Source organism: Callithrix jacchus, chromosome 9 (genome assembly GCF_049354715.1).
Source record: "Callithrix jacchus isolate 240 chromosome 9, calJac240_pri, whole genome shotgun sequence".
In the NCBI taxonomy this organism is placed as follows: domain Eukaryota; kingdom Metazoa; phylum Chordata; class Mammalia; order Primates; family Cebidae; genus Callithrix; species Callithrix jacchus.
Window position 1 is genome coordinate 87,975,608 of NC_133510.1, and position 22,734 is coordinate 87,998,341.

Consider the following 22,734-nt stretch of genomic DNA (forward strand, 5'->3'; position numbering starts at 1 on the left):
CCAATGCATCTGGTTTCTTGGGCTTCGGATTAATGTGGATCTTCCACGTAAACGATTTATGGATGAAATAAAAGCCCTTTAGAGCAATACTTCCTTTCAAGTTCTTAAGACGCCTCTAAATCTTTCTGATAGTGAGTGGCCGGCGTGGGGGCGGGGTGAGGACGGGTGGCTTAGGAAGGCGCAGACAGCGGGGAGTGGAGGTTTAACTGCTTTGCGATCTCACCAAGATCTTCCGAAATGCCAGTCCACTGTCACGGCGGCAAAGTATCTGGGTGTCGGGGGTCGTCTCTCCTGGCATTTCTGAAATGGAGCTGTCAGTCTGTCTATCCTAGGCCTGGACGCGCCCTGCCTGGGTAAGTGGGGAAAATGGGGGTGGGGTGGGGGCGGAGGGGAGACCCGGGGTGGAGTTAGTCGCCTGCCTATTTTCATATTCATTAGAACTGGGAGGTTGCCCCAGGAGCCCAGCAGAGTTTCAAGATATAAAAGCAACTTCGGGTGCTCTCTTTCCAGCCGGGACGTATTAAAGGGCCCGGAGCGGGGCAGCTCCCGGCGCCGCAGCGCTAGCTTTCCCTTCCTTTCTCTCTGGCCAGCCCTCCTCCCGCCCACTGGCTCCCTCCCCCAGCGCTCTCCAGCTTCTGCGCCCCGGGAGCTACGCGACAGCCTTCCAGGATTATGGAGTTTCTGAGCGAGAAATTTGCCCTCAAGAGCCCTTCGAGTAAAAACAGTGACTTTTACATGGGCGCAGGAGGTCCGCTGGAGCACGTTATGGAGACGCTGGACAATGAGTCCTTTTACAGCAAAGCGTCTGCAAGCAAATGCGTGCAGGCCTTCGGACCCCTGCCCCGCGCCGAGCATCACGTGCGCTTGGAGAGGACCTCGCCCTGTCAGGACAGCAACGGTGAGTCCCTAGCTCCCCAACCACAACCTCCACAACTTCTTCCGCAATCCGAAATGCGGGATCTGTCAGGTCCGGCAGCGAGGGAGGAAGGGGAAAAGTGGGAGCGAGGGAGCAGGAGGGTGGAGGAGGAAGGCAGTGGAAGGCTGCCCGCTCTTTGAAGCGGTGGTACCGCAGCAGCAGCCTTTGGGGGCGGAGGCGGAGGGAGGGAGAGATCCGGCACCGGGTTGCCTTGGAGCGATTCTTCTTTCGCTGTAGGGTCTGGTCGCCTAGGGATCCCTGAGTCCCTCTGTAATACTGGCTCCTGGAGTAAACTGATAGGGCGCTAAATAGAGCGTAATTGAGTCAAGACAGAACGCTTCCTCTGCGAGCCCGCCTTGCTGTCCGGGCCGGAGGAACTGAAATCGATCACAGCTCGTTAGAGTACGTCACTGTAGTCACGAGTCAGAAAAACAAAACAAAAAAGAAAACCCTTTGAGCTCCTTTAGGTAAAAACAAATCTTTTTAATTTTCCAAGACGTGGCGATGTTTTTTCCAACATTGGAGTATCCCTATATTTCTAGCGTGTGTGAATTTTTAATTTCTGCTTCTTTGTGTTTGCAATACAACACCCGTTAAATTTTTGTTACAGACCGAAGCACTTTAAATAGCTTCGGGCAAAGCATCTCTCGTCTAATCACTCGTTCCCAGATTCTACGTTTTCTGTTTTTATGACTTAACATTAAAAGTCAGCTAAGGAGACTTCGGAATGCTTCTGGGTGAAATCTTCAACTTTGAATGTATCTCCAAGTCAAAGTGTTATCAAAACAAACCATCTATCTTTTCTATCTCGTAACCTAATACGAACCTATTATTTTAGAACGCGACAGCTAAAGCACGTTTACAATTCCAAGAGAATTTTTCCTTATCATTGTGTATATTCCACAGTGAAGCTATAAAGGACGGGTTGCTTTAAAATAGCAAACGAATTAAGTGTGAAATATTTACAACAAGCCCCCTGCCCCCTATTTTATGGAGATTCAAAATCTGACAAGACACTGGCTTGTAGAGGCTCATTTTCTAAATGTTTTGAACACAAGTTTTTTTTTAATCTCATATTTAATTAATTTCATTTAACGCACCAAATAACTTTTGACTAAAGGTAAGTCAAAAAAAAAGGCGCAAATGACAGAAAAAATAATCAGCTAAGTCGTTTCAGTTATTTATTTAGAAAGATGCGAGCAAATACTTTTTCTTATTCTTACACTGGGTTGTTGGTTTTCTGTCTGCGTTTCAGACCTGGTATCTGTGTTTGTGGACTTCTTAGCTGCATGTGTAAAGTTATTTGAATTGACAGGTCTTTCTTTAATGATTTTGCAATGTCTTGTATTCACTCTGGATGGACTTGATCATAATATTTTATTTTAAATAGTCGGGAATCCGAAATAAGAGACATAGGTCGATTTTTGATGCGTTATCAACTTTTAACGAATATCATACTATTAAAATGCTTTATAACCGAGAAGATGAACATAGGCAGCCATCCAGTTAATTTAGGAGAGATCCTGTCTTTCTCTTGAGATGCCTTTAGCCTCTCCACTGCTTCCCCTCCCCCATCCCTAATAGCTGCAGTTCCCGATTTAACTTTGCCCAAGGAGACAAAACCGTATTGTTAATCAGTCAGGGCTCTTCTTTATACTTAGTTTAACATCACATCTTCCTTTGCATGAAAACCATTCATTTTTTAAAAATTTAAATATTGAAAACTTATAGTTGTATATGTTTATGGGTTACAAAGTAATGTCACTTTTTTGAATACAATGTGGAATGATCAAATTAAGCTAATTAACTTGGCCATCACCTCAAATATTTGACACTTTTTGTAATGGGAACAGTTTTGAGAGTTACTCCGTTAGTGACATTGAAATGCACAGTATTCAATTACTAGCTATTTAAGTTATATGCTCATTAAAGTTGAATATATTTGTAGAATGAAGAAAAGAATTGTTAAAATGCATTATGGTGGTAATTGTAAAAAAGAAAGAAATGAAAAGAAGTATGATCATCTGTTGGAAATTATTATTCTGGCTGGATTGACTTTACTTTTTAAAAAGTGCTTCCCATTTCAAGATGTGCCTCCATTGCATTTGTGGGTGTGTGGCATTATATGATATATTTTTGTTTTATATCATACTGCAAGCATGCAATCAAATCTGAAGAAAATCACTGAAACTAAACATCCCTTAACAAAATGCTAGATGCCATCTTCCATAATGTTTTAATAGCTGTTTTAATTTATGTGCTTCAAAGAGAAAAAAGTAAAACTTTCAAGCCTAAAACATATTTCACAAGCTAAGCAGAAATATGAATTTTTTTAAAAATCTACATAAGTTTTTAGAAAAAAAAACACTGGTTAAATCTAATTTCCTATAGAAAGCCTTTTCAACATTTGTCATGAAGTTTATTTTGTCAATTTAGTAGATCACATTTTGAAGAAAAAGTGTAAATGCAGACAATGATATAAACTTGAAATATTCAAAATTTAGTGGAAATAATACCACATCTTAAGTCTATCATCAGTACATTTTATGTGGAGGGGGACAATAACTTTTGGATATCAGTGCAAAGGTATTATTTAATCTTAAATAATTTTCCTGAGCCACATTAGTAGCTTGATTTTATCTACTGTGAATAAATATTCGACATTAAATTTGCTTCAGTTTTCAAAAATCATGAACACTTAGGATTTTTTATGAAACACCTAGATTATCTTGTAATTCGAGTACATTAATTTAGATTAAAAATGCGTGCATTAATATATAAATCCTGTAAAATAGTCCAATTTCTTGAAACTCTCTATTACTTCTACTTAATGATTTAATTGAGATGTGTTTCACAATCCTGAGAACTGTTTTTTTCCCCCTCTGAGTGCAGTGAACTATGGGATCACTAAAGTAGAAGGACAGCCCCTTCACACCGAACTGAATAGAGCTATGGACAACTGTAACAGTCTCCGAATGTCTCCCGTGAAAGGGATGCAAGAGAAGGGAGAGCTGGATGAACTTGGGGATAAATGTGACAGCAATGTATCCAGCAGTAAGAAGCGAAGACACCGAACCACCTTTACCAGTTTGCAGCTAGAGGAACTGGAAAAGGTCTTTCAGAAAACTCATTACCCGGATGTATATGTCAGAGAACAGCTTGCTTTGAGGACAGAGCTCACTGAGGCCAGGGTCCAGGTAGGAGCCAAACAGATGCCTTGATGGATGGGTAGGAAAATATTTGGTGTTAGAATAATTAAATAAGTGCATTTTGCCACAAAGAAACAAACTGATTCCCTAGCTCAAGATGAGGAACAGTGTAATATATATATGAATGTATGTCCACTAAAATTATTGTTTTAATTGCAAAGGTTTTGACAACTCACATAAAATGTAAATAAAAGAACACTTGAATTATTACATAGACATAAAAATTAACATTCATTCAAACATAACAATGTTATCATATATCTCTGATTTTTAAAAAGCAGTTTTTAATGGGTGAAAAACAGAACCATGCCTATTTTGTAATTGATATATTTATTTATTTTTTTGTCTTATTAGCCATTGAAGTTCTTTTTTAAGTTACGTATCAGGTATTTGTAAATTATTTGTATAGTAGGTCATACATCTATAATTTTAATAAGGTTGGAGGCATAATCAAAGGAAAAAAAGAAAGAATCTCACAAACTCCCAATTGTTATGTATACCATTAAATATTTTCACTATGGACAATTTTAAAAAAATCAAATAGTTCATTTACATTTTCTAGTTCTAGTAGTTGTCAGTATGTGCTATTCCATTATAATTTTTAAAGTCTAGATAAATTATATGAATTTTGCATAGGCAATAAAAGTAATGGCTTTGAAGTAACTTTTTGCATACACTCAATTATATTCATAAAATATGTTCTATTTATTAAATTGGATGATCCAATATGCTTAATTAAAAAGAATAGTTTGAGAAAGAAAAATTATACCAGGTAAAATTTTACCTTTTAGGAGTACTTTATTTTGACTACATTCGATATTCTTAAACTATATTTTACTAGTTTCCAAGTAATAAGAAAAAGCTTAAAATGCAACAATAATTGAGGATAATGGCCTTTGTCTTTGTGTATGTTTTGACTCCTCTATGAAAGTATTGATTTTTTGCAATTCCCATAAACTGCTAAAATGGAAAAATGAATAAAATAGTGAAAATTTTTATTCTAAATCAAGTACCAGTATTTCTTCTTACGATGAAGCCATTGTAAGGCTCTTACATCATTAGAGACAACCTCTGGTGGTGCACGTATAACAAGGAGCAGATTTTTACTTGAGTTTGTGGAAGTAAATGGTTACTTTATCTCGGTTCAGGAAGTAAATATGTAGAAAGTTCATGCTAACAAAGAATTTTAGAATTGTCAAGTATTAACACCCGCCCTGTACGTTTGAGATTTTTTCTTTGTCTATATTTAAATTAGTTATACTTGTAACTAGAGACAAATATGTTTGCACACAGAGTGATCAACTGTGCAAAATGCATCTTTTCCATTTAACATTCACTAAGTCTTGATTAATTTTTGTCTAAGAACATGCACAGAGAGCCAACCTGAACTTAATTTACTCAGGTCATTTTCTTTCCTGCTTTGCACATAAGAGTGGCAATTGGTACCCATTTTAAGGAAATTGTCAAGGTCTTTTTGTTAATTGTTTTGTTGTTGATGTCTTTAAGCCTTGGACATAATGGATAATAAGCATTTATCAGCAATGTACTATAACTATAATGAACATGTAGCTCTCTGGCTTACTTTAATTGCTGAAAACTCTTCAAAGTGCCATGTTAAATTTGTAATGTGTACTTAAAAATTAAACTTAGTATTGATATGTTGCCCTAATTGTGAAGGTAAAGATACACAATTAGAATTGAGTATGAATAAGAGTGAAAATTTCAAGTAAACTTCAACAAAAGGCTTTTACAACTTGCATTTTTTTTATTTGATTCCTAGCTTTTTTCTTAAACATTTTATGTTCTGAACATAGTTGCGTGAAAACTAAAGAAATTCCCAAAAGCTACTCCTATAATGTTCACTTAAAAATATCAAGGTATACATATTGAATAAAACCTCTGCATCTCCCTTTAATATTAAAATGAAGATCTTGGAGCATTATAAGTATGAATTAATGAAAATCCCACCTGCTGAGGAAAATGGTTCTTATGATAAATACTTCTAATACGTAATTAGAGGAATTGTGGAAGATAGCTTAGTAACTTGGTAGTGGCCACACTGATAGACTTTCTTGACACTTGATTCTATCTGCTCTATTTATTTTATTATTTCTATTAGCTGTGCTTTAAATTAGAGAAATTATGTAAAAATACCTGAGCATTTTCATAAGGGAAAGTGGCATAATGTATGTATGTAATAAGCACATTCATGTATTTTAAAACCATAGTTCAACTTTAGATGATTCAATTTTACCTATAATTCTTGTCATACTTATTACAATATGTAATCTCATCTTTTTTCCTATTTCTAGATAATCATGGTGTTCCTGCTGCTGCCATATATTTAGATATAGTCTTTATGATTAAATTTTTAAAAGTTTATGTAGTTATGAGCACAATCCAGAAGTGCCTTCCCTTTTTTGATCTATTTTAAGGAAAATTTTTTAATAGACTCAGATATTAATTTCCTTATAGATTGGCCAGGTTTATGTTATGGCATATACGTCTTCCAGACTTGCAGCATTCTCTAAAAGGAGGTGTATCCATGACAATGTGGAGATATAAGGAGTATTCAAGATCAGATTATCTAATTCCTTTTCATTTTCCCTAAATGAGAAAACAGAGGCTCATACATATCAGATGTATTTGCCAAACGTCTCCTATACCTCTTTTTGTTAAATTATTTTGCCTCATGGGCATATCACTTACCACACTAAAATACAAGAAAAAGTAAAAGCTGTATATCCTTTTCTAACATATATTCCTTTTTAAGTATTTTTTTTTTACCAGGCTTACCTTTCTGGTTTCATGTCTTTTAACATCACATTTGCTTTACCAAATATTCCTTAGCTGAAATTCTACTTTTTATTAAATAATTAGGTTTGGTTTCAAAATCGAAGGGCCAAGTGGAGAAAAAGGGAACGTTATGGCCAAATACAACAAGCAAAAAGCCATTTTGCTGCCACCTATGATATATCAGTTTTGCCAAGGACTGACAGCTACCCACAGGTATGGTAAACTATACAGAATATTGATCAAGAATAGTAGATTTGGTTTGTATATTCTTAAGAGGGTTAGCATAGGCTTTATTATATCTAATATAATAGGGATGAAAATTTAACCTCCAGAAAACATGCTTCACATTTGCTAAGTTTTCATTTTGCTGAATTATTTATATTCTTATTACTTTCTTTCATAGTCATTCATTTAAAATATTTCAAAGTGTTTTTTTCTTTTGAATTTTGTTGTATATTGCAACAAATGAAATAGCATCATTTAATGATACAGATCTTTTAATTATTCTACATTCTAATTATTCAGACTCTCTTCCTTTGTTAACTTTTAAAAATACTGAAAATAGAATGTTGCCTGGCATGCAATCTCTGTGGATATTGTTTTATGAACTAGACTAAAACCTGATGCCAGATGTGGCCTCAGTTTAAGACCTCAACTCCACTTAAAAAAAATGTCTGTTTTTCTATTTTTTTTTTAAGATTTCAAATTGCTTGTTCTCTCAAGTTCTACATTTGGTCCTGTATGACTTAAAACAGAGATAGAATTAGTACCAGACATAATTTTAAAAATTAATCATAGATAAGAAACAGCTTCCGTTTATAATGGGTGCTCTCTTGCATCATTTCAAAGTGTTCAAAATTCTTTTCCTTTTCAGTAGAAACTGTATATATATTTCTTTTTCATGCTTTGTAACATATATAAATGTTCTGTCTTTCTAATTTATTTTATATTACTTTTTCCTAATACTCAATAATAACATTGAGAACTGTATTTGATACATGATAAAGAATACCTGTGTTGTAAGGACCACGCTATGCATTATTTTGTTATTTATTATCTAATGATATGTGTTGTAAGAGACCACTGGGAAAACACATATGAAACATATATACTGGAGAAATACCTTAATAGTTCAGTAACTAGATGATCTGAACCCCAAAATTGAATATTCATTTTCTTCACCTGTAAATTCATACCCTGTAAGTACAAATTCAGTCTTTTAATGTTGTTCTTTCCTTGTGTTCCTATGCCTTTTATGATTCTTTAAAACCAATTTTGGAAACATCACTTCTCCAGATATATCTTTCAAATTCATTAATGTAATATTATATGTTAAATGAAAAAAAAGTCTTAGAGATCACCTTGCTCAACTCCTTCATTTAAAAAAGTTATGAAGACAGGCTCAATTGAGTTAAGGAATTGGTTTGTGATCATACAAGTGGTTTCGTACACGACAGATTATAAACGTCTGCTACATCTAAACCTTTACCCAACAGTTTACTAGAAGACTACTGTTCTGAATGCCTTTGGAACAAATGCCCCCTATCTCCCTGTCATAGCAAGAATCTTGTTTCTCTTTTAAAATTTATCTTAAGCAGGTTACTTTATGTTTTCTTCTATTTAAAAGCATGAGGATACCTCTGGTTACTTATCATCATAGGGCTAGTGAAATTCTGTTTGCCAAATATTTTTGAGTGCCTTAGTTGAGTTAGTTTGAGTGCCTTTTCTTTCTAAATGAATATTGTAAGAATGTTTTCCCTCTAGGCTGCAAGCTCCATGAGGACAGAGACTACAGTGCCTTCATGGTTATTAACACTACTGGTACCCCTTACTGTTTATCTGGGCACTGTTCTAAGCAGATTACACAGATTATCTCATTTAATCCTCACAACAACCCTATGTGGCATGTGTTATTAATTATCTCCATTGCTCAAATGAGAAAGAGGTAAGCCAAAGTCCTGATTTGAGCAGAGATGATTTAGTTTCCACTTGCAAGATTATAACCTGACAATAAACTGTCTCTCCCAGGAATATATTTAATAATATCAAAGGAGCATAAGGCTGGAGCTGCATTATTCCAAGTCTGCGGTTTAGTTTGGAGGAGCCACAACCAGTGAAATAACAATAAAAATATAGTTGAGATGGAGTATAGTTTATATCATTTTGAACTACTTGTCTGTGGTAACATTAGACATAATAAAGTAACAAAATATGGGCTCTTCACATGGATTTTAAACAGTCTTACTAAGTATATCCATAATGCTTAACTGTGACGATTTTTTTCGTGTGCATCTTATTCTTCCAGACTTCACTTCTTTCCCTTCAAACCCCATTTCTGTCTGTTTTCTACTTTTCTGTCCCTACATGTTGGTTGTTTTGACTCTTGTTTCTTCTTTGATATATGATAAGACATTCAGAATAGGGCCTAGCACAGATTAAGACCTGTATAAAGGATGAAGCATTCAGAATACGGCCTAGCACCTATTCTGATTTAAAACTATACAGATTTGAGACCAGTATAAAGGCTTAATATAGCTCAATGTACTCTGACTAACCATCTCTTTTTCCTGAGATGATCTTGACATGTTATTGCACCTCAAAACTTTATATATTATCAATTAAAAGAATGAGGTAACCTAGACACTAAAGGAGGAAAGGACATGGTATACCAAATTATATATTTGATAATCTTTTTCACTCCAATGGGAAATTAATTTTAAAATTTCCCCCCACAAATCATAGGAATCTTACACTAATTATTCCTTGTGATTTGTATATATTGGCTATACCACCTGATAATTTGAATGAAGAACATACATTGGAATTATTTTAATAGTGCCAATCATGATTAATAATAAAAATTAATTACCATGAAATCTGTAGTACTTTCCTGTATTGGTAAATCATTTAATGTTTGTTTACCAAAATTTCAAAAATTAAGTGGCTGCAACTCTGTACTGTAAATACCAAATAAAGCCAGGGGGAGTTTTCATTTTAGCTTAAATAGACTTTTTTAGTTTGCTTGAAAAAATAACTGTGCCAAGATCATGTCTCCCAAGAGTTGGCCTAAAGGAAATGCTTTTTATCATGGGACTTAAAAATAGAAGTTTATAATGGGAGAAATAGGAACAGAAGTGGAATCCAATAACTCAGTCCAATAAGACATTGGATTTAGTTACTGTTACCAATTACAGAAAAAAATATTAATTTCAGAAAAGTTGAAAACTAGGCAGGACAGAAATAAAGAATTATCAATTTGGAAGGAAAGAAAAACCCTACATAGAAATACATAAAAAACAGAGATAATTTAGAAAATGCTCTCCTCAAGCCTACTTATTGTATATTTCTTTCTATGTAGTAATTAATACTTTCTAAGATGTTCTAATAATACTTTGTATCAACTGGTCTTCATTTTACTATAGTAACAACAGTTGTAACAATAAAAATAATTACTAATAATTGGGGGCATATTTAAAGCCACATACTGTGCTTCCTTTTTGCATCCATTCACTTGTTTGATTTAAGCTCCAGTTTTCTGAGCTCAGGAGCCCAGAGACCTTTATGCAACATTATCTCTTTAATTCATCATTGAACAGTGAAATAAGTCAACCTGGACCCTAAAATATCACTTTTGGAAAGCAAAAATGCTTCTGTTTTTCAATTTATAAACATTTAAAAAGCCTAAAGACCTCAATGACTATTTTAAGATTTTTTTCTTAAGGTTGCTTATTTTTCACTGCAAACAAACAAATAAGAAAGTGAGAGATGTGATGTTAATAGTAACATTTTTTAAGATAACATATTTTAATGTACTGACTGTAGTATCTTTTTTTTCCATTCTTTATTTTGGCCCAAGATATCAGCTGGTGTTTGGCAATGCTATGATTTAGCTGAATTAATCTATTCATTTTTCCTCAAGAGGTGACATTTTGAAAGCAGTCTCCTTGCTTAAGATGAGTCTGTTTCCTCTATTTTGAATTTCCCTACCTTACCTAAGCAGTGTTTACTCCATGAAACCTCTGGAATTTGCCATACTTTCTCACAGACATTTTGGTGGCTTGTATTAAAAGTTTGATTTCCCATTTACAATGTAAAATATTTAAAAGATGACCCCGTTATTAGTCACCTTTGTATCACCAAAGGTGCTTTGCTATGAATTAAGCAAATTACATAGACATTGGATAGCTGTAATAGTACAGATTCACTTCAATATATTAACATATTAAGTAGTATATCATAAACATAATCAATTCTCAATAAAACAGTTTCTGAATTTCTGGTATTAACCAGCTTTGTGATGTAAGCAATTAACTTTTCCTCAGTATCTTCCTCTGTTAGAAAGAATAGGCTAGAATGATTTTGCAGACCCTTTACAGCAATTTTTGTTCCAAATTTATTTGCGTTTCAAAACAAATACATGCTATACACTGTTGCAGGCATCAGGGACATATGAATGACCTAGACAAAATTCCCTGCTTTGTAGAAAGACTACAAAGTAGGTAGTACTTATACTAAATTTGCAAATGTTTCTTGGTGCAACTAGGCCCAGGAAACCATATATCTAAATAATTTTGGCCTTAAATTTTAAAAGTGAGCAAAGATCTATTAATATTAGATTTTTAACTTGTTTCTAATATAGCAAAATCAAAGCATTTAAAAAATAATTATTGTAGTGAATAAAATATTTTATCTTAAGATATAAGTATTTTCTAGAGAATTATAATGAGCCTTCATTTCTTACAAGGAACTTCACATTTTCATGTTCCTAGGTTTGGATTACATGAGTGCTGACATCATTTACTAAATACGTAACTTTGAGTAACAACTTTAACTTGATCTTCGGATTCTTTATTTGTAAAATGGAAGTATTGTTGGTGCTAGTGTTGGTGGTGTGGATAGTGTAGATGATGAAGATGATGTTTTTTCTGTTATTGTGAAGACGAAATACATTTCTGAATAGGAAAGCCCCCTGTTTATAGACTACAGAGGTGAATCCTGGGATTTGAAGAGGGCCAGAGGTTAACATCAACATCAATGACTATGGGATTCCCAGCCAGGGAGGATGTGGGTTCAAATTTTGGCTTTTCAGCTTAATAGCTTTTAGACCTTTGGCAAATGAATTAACCATGAGAAGCAGTTCTTTTCATTTATAAAATGGGGGTGAAAGCTCACATGCTGTTTGTGAATGTTAAAAAAATTTATGCAAATTACGGCATTGCCTAGTACAAAAGAGAACTTAATAAGTAGTAGGAATTCTATCATTTCCATTATTCATTATTAATTTTGTTCTAAAGTACCTGCCTCTCCAGACAACTAAATTACTTGTTATCTTATGTTGTAGCACTTAAGCTAATCCATTCTGTGAGTAAATTTACTATTTAGGGATCTAGGGAAATATTAAATTCAGTTAAATATACTTTCCTTTTTAAATTGAAAACCAAATATGATAACTTTAGAAAAGTTTAAGTATATTTTCAATTCATCAGAATTATTTTCTTAAAAAGTAAATATCTTCATCACAGATTTCAGAAAAATAATTGAAGTGTTTTTCTCACCAAAATTTTGAATGAGGTGTCACTGAGTATTGTGAAGTGAAAACCATTCCTAAATCTATGCTTACCAAATGTACCGTGGAATCCACACAGTGTCTTGTTTTCTCTTGCATTATTGAGGACTTCATAAATATATGCCACTTAGAATTTGAACATACCAAGAGGTAGATACAAGTTATACGTAACTTGTAGTTATTTTGATAATTTAATACATAGATTAAAGGTGTAAAACATTTTAGTTTAACACATTCTATTTTAAATATTGTAATTATAGTAGTTTCCATATAATATACTGTAGACATATTACTTATGTACCATTCTTTTATCAGCAGTTTCTATATAAATCTCAATGGTTATCTTAACTTAAGCTAAATAGGTAACATAGAACTAGTACCCTTCAACACTGTGGTTTACAATTAAAAGGCATGTGTAGCAATTTTTACCTTTGGAGAAAGTATAATTTTATCACTATAATTTCTATTTTTTCCCAAATATTTGAACTAACCAAATAAAAATCTTTAAAAAATATTAATAACATAGCAGTAATTAATACATACAGTAATATAATGAATGCTTTTACATCCATAAAACAACCAATGCAATGGTCATACAATGATACAGTGAAAATTCTTATATGGCTTATGACCAAAATATTACCACCATTTTCAACAAATAGTGTTAATATTGCACAATTTGTCATTGATTATAAACACAAACATTTAAAGTCATGGAAGAAATATAATTATAATCTACCTTACTAAAATACAGTTTTTCAATGAGTATGCTGATTTAATTAAATTTATATACAGTTTAAATAAATATATGTAAAATCATTATGTGTGTGTGTGTATTTAAAGTTATGTGTAGCATGAGACAAATTTTTTTGGTATCCATTAGGTGAAGGTATAGCTAGCTACAGTGAATTGTTTTCTTAATTTCTATTCTGTTGAAATATTTCAAATTTAATGAAATGAAATTCATTTAATGAAAAGAAATTTTAATAAAATGAGACACTTTTATTATAATTTTAATTAATTTTTATTTTGTTGAGGATACAAAAATTTTAAAAAGGCAAAGGATATCATCCAAAAGAAGCAAACTGCATTCATATCAACTATGAAAATAATTAGGCCTGTTTTTTTGAAAATGAATATTCTAATGTGACTGTACACAATAAAATTTAAAAAAAATTTAAAAAGTACTTTTTTATTTTATGAAGAAAGTAAATCAGTAAGTTGAATAGATCAGTAAGTTGAATAGATAACCAAATAAATAAGAAAAAAATTAAAAATAAATGTTGCAGAGTGCCAATGTTAGCTTATACATATAAAAATCTCATAAGAAGATGGAGAAATAACAGGCAGAAAATTAAACCATCAAAGCTGAAGCAGTCTATGAGCACAGACCTGTGGTTTAAAATCTGCAGTTTATACTATTATTGCTAGTGTGAAATTTGTGTTATTCTTTAATCCTGAATTATATGCATGCCATGTTTATGAAGCCTCATGCATCTATGGATTTTCTTATTTATTCTAAATCATGGATATTAAATAGGTAAACTTTCATACAAACTCACAGGTGATTTTTAAAATCACAAAAGTAAAATTTTGACATTGTTGTTAATACAAATAGGAGATGAGTAAAATCAATAGCTTTACTCAAGATTTAAAAAATAAATTCAGAGTTCTTATATGGCTCTAAACAAGATGTCTGAAATTTAAAATATTCTTTGCAAATTAAGCTATTTGCATATTTTATTCATGTTCTAAGCTATTTATGCATAAAAGCTTAATTTACAAACTTATATATATATTTTTTTATATTGTGAATTTTGTTTCAGTAGGATAATTTCATCACTAAAAATGAATCAGATATTGATGAATCATCAATGGCTGTTATGCATGTTTTAAAATACATGAAAGATAATGTGACAAATGTTTGGAAAAGCCTCCATATGATCATTACTGCTTGATAGTAACAAAACGGCAAAGGCTAGGTATTACCATTTTATTTCCTCCTTAAATGAGTTGATTTCAAAACTTTCATTTTTAAATCAATCGTGAGAGTTTCTACAAATCTTCTCTTTAAAACTCACTTAATGTGGAATGGAAGAATTCAGCCAACACCAAAGAAGAATTTTCTTAATGTTGTGTTTTAGACTTGGAGCATTTTTCAAATATTATTTGAATAATGAAAAATGTAAACACATTTATATAAAGTTATGCTGAAAATTTATAGACATTAACATTTCTTATGAAGCTTTGTGCTTTTAATTTTTGTACTACGAATAGACATACACATTTATTTTTCTGTTAAGCAGTTTTCCTCTTAAATTATCAGTCTCATATGGGTGCTATATTTAATGGTGATTTTTTTTTTTAAATGGAAAAGGCTCTCTTTCTTGTACCAAGTCTCTGTATACATTTCTAAGATGGAATTTTACTAAAAAATAAAAGTGACAATTAGTATTTAGTATAGGAACTGTTTCTGATGAATAAATGACTTCTAATCACTTTAGTGTAATAATAATATATATTGAAAAAGTACTTTTAGGATTTTTGAAATCTCAATTGACTCATCAAAATCTAAATATTTTATATATCATCTTAAAACATTTTTTGGTGAAAATTAGACCTAATGAGTAGATACTGATGAAATTGCACCTTTACGTTTACCTTAGGGAGTACCTAAAACATACTCAGATTGATCTTTTCATTGCTTAATTAATCCAAGTTGGGATTTTTTTTTTTAAGGTAGACAGAGTCTTAGTGTGTGTTAGTCACTGGTGGCAAATTCAGTATTTAAAGATTCACTTATACTCTTTCTCCCTGCCAGCAACTTACTGATGTAGTAAATACAAGAGTTAATGGGATCCTAAAGGTAGCCAACAGCTAAAAATATCTGCATGTTTTTAAGCATATAATTCTTATTAATATTTTGTCATGTAAATGCTAAAGGAAGGGGCATACTGGTGAATGTCATAATAGTCTCTTTAAAAATTGATCTGTTTTTGCAGAAATCAGTGTTTTCATTTTTAAGAGAACATGTAAAAATATAGTAAATTCAATTACATAGTGATGCTGTGCTAGTAAATTTTTACAGTGAGTATTGAATGATATACAGAAAAGTTGATAAATATAAACATGGTGACCAAAAGGAAAACCCAAATCATTTTTCAGAGTTTAATGTGGAGAGAGAGTGCTATAACATCATCACAAGTAACTCTGTGAATCTCTGATTTCTGTCTTTTAAAGTACCCTCTAACTCTCACAGGAAAGTGCATGAGCATATGATGCAAGAATTATGTGAGTGTGCACATGGAGTGTGTGTGTGTGTGTGTGTGTGTGTGTGTGCATGTTTGTGTGTGTTTATACAAGTAAATATGATGGATGTTGCTGGCCAGAGGTAGTAGTAGTCTATATATAGATGAGAAGTAGGGTTAAATAAACTTATTTTAGTAGAAAAATATTACTTAATTAGTTGTTTTGGAGATGCTTTAAAATTAAGGGAAGGTTCTTACTTATATATTTTCATGTTTAATATTTCTATTAAATTTGATAGTGTTGTTTCTTCTAAACAGCACTAATATTGACTATAAAATGCTATCATGAAACTAACTGATTTTTTTGTTACACCGTGCTATTTTACAATTAAGGCAAAAACTAACAAACTCACTTTTCTTTGAAAAGGCCATTTTAGTAAAATGTATTGAAAAGTACTCACTATATAAAATCAGTAAGTGTTATAGAAATACAAACCAAGGTTAGAAAAATAAAATCTACTTTATAGTTGTGATTACAAAGAATATATTCATATTCTAAAGTAAATGAAATAAATACTTTTCTTTCCATAATTTACTGTGTACTTGAATTTATTACAAGTATATATCTACAGTAAAGAACTCAGTATTTATGTTTATATTAATATGTATTTATGTATTTTCCCTTCTCCTTCCTCTCTGCTGCTTTTAATTCCTTGGAAGAAAAATGAATATTAAATAAATTAGGCTTCAGTTTGGAATAAATAAGACAAAAATAAAACTTTTCTCTAAAATTCCAAAGTCATGGGATAACTAAGTGTTAACTTTTATTTGGTTAGAAAAACATGAAGGGGCAGATGTTCAAAGTGAAATGCAGTAACTCTGCTGAACTTCCATTCATGCTAATGGGAGGCAGTTGGCTAAGTTCCCTGGACAGTGCTTTGAACACACCCCTAAAATTAAAAAAATAAAAGTTTCAGAGCACATTAAAACATGAAATGTTTTTAGATTATTCACTCTTTCTAAAACACAACAAAGAAAAGAAATGTAAAGGCAGCCAAAATTTTTTTTTCTTTCTAAAAAACACACATGTAAGGACATGGGAATTATTTATTTCTGGTTTTAAAGCCCTTGAATATTTGACAGAGGCCTACAGCAGAACCCTAAAATCATATGGTTCCAGGTGTTGTCATTGTAATATCTATGAAATAGTTCAAAATAGGAGTGCTTATCCTATTTAGAAAAAAACTAATACATTTTTTTAATTACAGAATTGTTTTAGACCAATATAATTTTTCCATTAATGAATCAGAATGTGATTTTGATGGGCTTCCCAGTTCACAAAAAAGTAATATGCACTTCTAGATAATGTGCACATGGATTTATAGATTCCAGGAAGTAGTTTAAAAATGACTGCCCATATGAGAATATATTGGTGGAGGGATGGAGGAACAGGTGAGTCCAGCCTGACAGCAGTATAGACAACCATAATCTCAAATAACGTTATTATTGTTTAATCAAGTCTAGATAGCCTAGAACAAAAATGTTATGTGCCGTTTTTTTCCTACAGCAATCAGAGGATATGCAGCATATGCTATTCTGGTGTAGATGCCATGTGTTGATAGGGGTGAAGAGTATTGATAACCTCAAACATATTCGGAAGAACGTGACCAGAATCATACAGCATTGAGAAGCCAAGTCATATGAGGAATGGTTAAAAGCACTGTAGATGTTTACCTGGAGAAAAAAAAGACTTGGGGATTGTGTCATCATTGCCTGATGACATTTTAAGATTTTAACATGTAAGAAAGATGATATTTATTTTGCATCATTATAGGGAACATAAATAGCAGCCATAGGTAGAGGTAGAGGGATGTAACAGCTTACTTTTACAGAACTCGCCAAAGGAATGGAATGATGTTTTTAAACAAGTGAGCTTCTTATCACAAGATGTAAACAAAATTGATGTACAAGGAGTTTTTCATTTGGAAGGAAGTGGGACTCCAGTAGTGTTTCCTAATTTCAGTTGATTTTCAGAATACCATGTGTGTATTATTATTACCATGATTTTAATACAGATCCCTTGAGCCATACTAAATGAAACAGAGTCTCCAAGAATATGTATCTGTGGTGGAGAATCAGTGTTTAATAGAAAATAAAAATAAAGAACTTCCCAGGTAAATGCAGTTAGCAAGGTCTAGGAATGTAATTTTCATGATTTCTGTTCAGATTTTTGAGTATAGTGATTTGGGAGTTCATATTATGAAACAAAATTTTTGATATATTAACATAAATTGTCCGTAAAATTTTGATATACCTGCAAGATAGATCAGCCCATATTTTCCAAGAATTTAATAAATTTGTTTTAAGGACTTACCATGTACTGTGTTAGCCCTGAGGATGACAAAACGGTTCTGAGAAATAATTGTGGGTTTTTCCTTCAGAAAGTGGGGACTATCAACCGCCACAAAGTAGGGATCATGAGTAAATAAATAAGTAATTTCAACTCATAAAACTAGTCAGTATTTCAGCATTTCTAAGATTTCCTAGGTTGAGATTTGACCTCCACCATTGGAGTAATGCAAACTTGGGTGATGTTCTTCAACTTTATTTGATAGTATTATCTATTGTCCTCAAAATGGGGATAGCAAAAGAACAGGCTGGCTGTTTAGTGTATTGAAACAATTAAAATTGTTCATAATGTATTTAACATAATGTATTTAACAAATTGATAACCACTGGCTATCATCAACATGGTCTTGGGCATCATGATCAAATGTTGAAACATCCAGAGGGCATGCTTCAGAGAAGTAAAATCACAGTTTACTGAGGATACTATCTTTTATGATTTTCATTTAAACAAATTTACAATGTGGAAAGCAACAATGTTTCTAAAGTCAAATAAAGATATGTTAAAAATTTTAAAAAGGAAAGATCAGTGGTGGGGCTGGGGAGGAGGAAGAAACAGACATTTTGAAAACAGGATATATCAGTAAAAATGTGTGAGAGCATCTCTACCCATGGGAACAAAAGACAGTCTTAAATTTTAGGGTATCTTCTCAAGCCCAACTAAAATATTACTATCATATTTACTCTGCCCAGAAAAACATGTCTATATGTTAGAAATTCTTTCATCAAAAATAATGCATTTAACTTGGGTGATCATTCCAGGTAAGAAATTTTGATCCAAAATAAAATTTGCTTATGTTGTGTACTCTACCGAATATTTTTCAATTTATAGGTAGATTTGTGTTAATTATGTTAGACAATATTTTCCTAATTAATATTCATAGATTACTTGCCTTGCCTTTACCTTTCTGACATTAGCTTTTTTACCTAGTTGGTGAATATATCTCTGTGCATTTGGAATATAAATGAATTATTTTAATCAAAAAAATCAAGCAACTTGTGTATAAATCAAGCAATTCCTTACCAAACAAAATATAAATAATCCTTCTTTTTCGTTAACTTTTCTTCCTTTTCTTTTTTCAAATAAGCAAGCAAAGTTCAGTTTCATTTCTGAAAGCTCTTATGTCAGACATGTGACTGTGGTTTTTGCCGAGTAGCACAATGTGTGATTGAATGTCAGAGGAAAATCACCCAAAGTTAGAAGAGGTAGTTCGACAGAGTAATGACATTAACAGCCCTCTTGTTGGTTTGTGGTACATAACTAAGCAATCACTAGTACCAATCACTATGTTTTGGCTATAATGGAATACATATAGTAGAAAGAGCCAGAATTAGAACATAGCCTGAGACAATTTAAGCATTAACACAATATGCAAATCATATAGATATATGTTTAGATATAGATATGTAGATCTCTCTGACTCTTTGTCTCTCTACACGTGTATATATTTAACAAGTTTAAAGCAGCTTATACATATATTTATATAAGGAATTATTTTTTAAGACAACGCAGATATATAAACACCTAGACAATCAGTGAAACCCCACCTAAAGGTTGAAATTACTTACTAAGGATTTTCTCTTACACTTTGAAACAGGTTAATCAGTCTTTTCTTGAGTGACAGAGTACCTTTTTTTTACCACTGTTACCCAGAAGATTTACTTTTTGCTATTAAATGGAAATTAGTTGTCATAGAAATTACAATTCAAATATGAATATTGTAAGACTACAGCAGACGCTATATGTAGGAGCCTGGAATCTTTATGTAAAAACAAATATAAGAAAATATATGTGTCCTACTCATTGATGATTCTACTCTTACAATCATGATTTAAAAAGATAAGAAAGCCAGATATGATTAACATGTGTACTGCTGCTATATTCTAGTCAAAATGTATTATAATAATGTTGCTAAAAGCATTCAATTTTATTTCATCTTCAAAGGCCTGCATCATAGTATTACTATCCCATGCAACAATTTCTTTTTCATTTTTCTTCAGTTCCTGTCATTTGTCATGATTTTCTCTGAAATTCCCCGTAATGTCTGTAGTTGCTGTTTTTGTTTAAACAGCTTCCATATTAAGATAGGTCCTATTTAAAATTCATGTTATATAAGTTCTACTTCATGTTTCTTTTATATGCTAGTAACTTTAGATAAATTTGTACTTGTTAATATTCCGTTGAATTGTTTTCTGCAGAGATTTAATTAAATGAAATGTGAATATCTTGGGTATGAATAATAATGCTGATTTTATTATATAGGAGTACTCTATAACATAGGAGTAACTGCATTATACTCATCTGATATTTTTGCTAAATAGTTGCATATCTTTCTCAGTTATGATTCCATTATTTGGTAATGGCCCATGTTTTAAAGTTCTAACATTGTTTTACATGTCACATGTCTGTTTGGAATTCATTATATGATATATAAATCACAGAGTAAAATTTAAAAATATGTATATTTACATATTTTGTAATTTCCCAGATTCTCAGAGCTATTCAAGATCATAGGACACAAAAAGCAATTGGGAGGAAAACACTTTTCAGAATGGGTTTGGTCAAAAATATCTTTGCAGAACAGTCTATTGTCAGCAATGGTTTCCAACAAAAATTATGACACCAAGAGCTCATCTTAGAATTAAAAAATAAATGCATTTTTGTCATTTTGTTTAGAAAGACAAAACCTATCTTTAAACCTAACCAGATTTTTAACTACTCCAGATTCATTTTTAAAATCATGACTAAAAAACGAATACTTTTTTAATAGGAGATAGACATGTTCCAGAGTATGTTTTGTGGCCAAGAATGTGGGATTGGTTGCTTTATTTCAGTTTAACAAACTAGAAGATCTCTCAAATAATTATTTTTCAGTCATTGTTGAATGTAATTACAGACCACCCAACAGGAACAAACAATGAATAGTTAACCAAATTTAGTAAATACAACTTAACAAACGTAAGAGAACAAAAGTGAGAACATGTAAATGTAATATTTGTTGTTTTATATATTCCAGATTCAGAACAATTTGTGGGCAGGAAATGCAAGTGGTGGTTCTGTGGTTACTTCATGCATGTTACCACGTGACACTTCCTCCTGTATGACACCTTATTCTCACTCGCCTCGGACAGATTCCAGTTACACAGGGTTTTCAAACCACCAGAACCAGTTCAGCCACATGCCCCTCAACAATTTTTTCACTGACTCTCTTCTTACTGGGGCAACCAATGGACATGCATTTGAAACAAAGCCAGAGTTTGAAAGGAGGTCTTCCAGTATCGCAGTTCTTCGAATGAAAGCTAAGGAGCACACCGCCAATATTTCATGGGCCATGTAACATACAGTACTCTTTTATTTTTCTTTTAATGGCAAAGTTAAACATTCTTATTTCTCATATTTAAAAGATACCACAATAAGCTGCTGTGTGTGGAATTGCTAAAGGTCAAGATATTCAGTGAGACAGCTTAAATGAATAGTTGTTATTTAACATTAAAATCTAAGAATGAACCTCTGAAAAGACTAAATAGGTTTACCATGTGCCCGACTCCACAAACTCTGTTTTAGTAGTAAGATTTTCTTTTTCTATTGTACAAGTCAATGAAATATGATCATGCAACTTATTAAAGAATAAATGTGTTGAACAAATTCTTCTGTTATAGATTGATTTATGTTACTTCTGTATAACAAGAAATCCCTTGTAAAATAATACCTGATAAAGAAGGAAATGCACTGGGGAAAATGTCAAGATGCCAAAGCTGTCAGGTAAATATTGAACCAGGGTGTTTCGGGGAGTTAACCGCTCGCTCTCTCTCCCTCTCCCTCTCTCTCTCTCTCTCTCTCTCTCTCTCTCATTCCAAAAAGCAGTGGGCATAAACTCTATTGCTGAGAATTTATTTTCAAGCCTCATTTTTATTTTTGTTTTTGCCTTTTGATGTTTTAGTGAATTTCCACTCTGTTAAAAAAGAGGTCTTTTAAAATAACCAATATTTGCATGAGATATTTGGGCATAGTTTCCTGAAGCCACATGCCTAAAGGTGATAACTAAAATACTCTGATGTGATTGAAAATATAGACATGGGAGCAGACTTTATAAATGCCATTGTTACAATGAAGATGCCCGCATAGATTCAATTACTTAATCATCACAAACAAGAAAAATTTACAAATCTTGCTGTTGATTTTAAACTAAGATTGTGTTGATTAAACTGTGCACATAAACAGCTAATTAATACTGCACTGAAGGTTATACTTTCTGTTAAAGCATCAGTGAATTGGAATTTATATGCATTTTGTGCGTATGTGCATGCTCACATGCATGTGTGTTTGTTTCTTGACATATTATGCCTTAAGCATTTTTTTGCTACTGTGGTTTTTGCATAGAGAATTAAAACGTCAGAAAGCATTCTAAAATTTCTGGTGGAAAAGAAGAGAAGAAAAATACATTGCATCTGGAAAATTGCTAACCCCTTTGATTTACTTCTCCTCCCTTTACTCTGTCACATTCCAAGCTTTTTCATATGAGTGAAATGTCAAACTCCTTGAAAGATTCTTAAGTTCATAAAGGCAAAGTAAACTAATTAAAACGAAGATGA

The 22,734-nt window shown here is 32.4% G+C and overlaps 1 protein-coding gene across 1 annotated transcript; it reads left to right on the forward strand.

Annotated features, from left to right (window-relative positions):
- Window positions 1-508: 508 nt before the first annotated feature.
- ALX1 (ALX homeobox 1) lies at window positions 509-21,787 on the forward strand. The gene is made up of 4 exons (XM_017976255.5): window positions 509-898; window positions 3,809-4,113; window positions 7,006-7,134; window positions 21,159-21,787. Exons 1-4 carry the CDS (start codon window positions 673-675, stop codon window positions 21,477-21,479), a joined length of 981 nt encoding a protein of 326 aa, XP_017831744.1. The 5' UTR covers window positions 509-672; the 3' UTR covers window positions 21,480-21,787.
- Window positions 21,788-22,734: the final 947 nt, after the last annotated feature.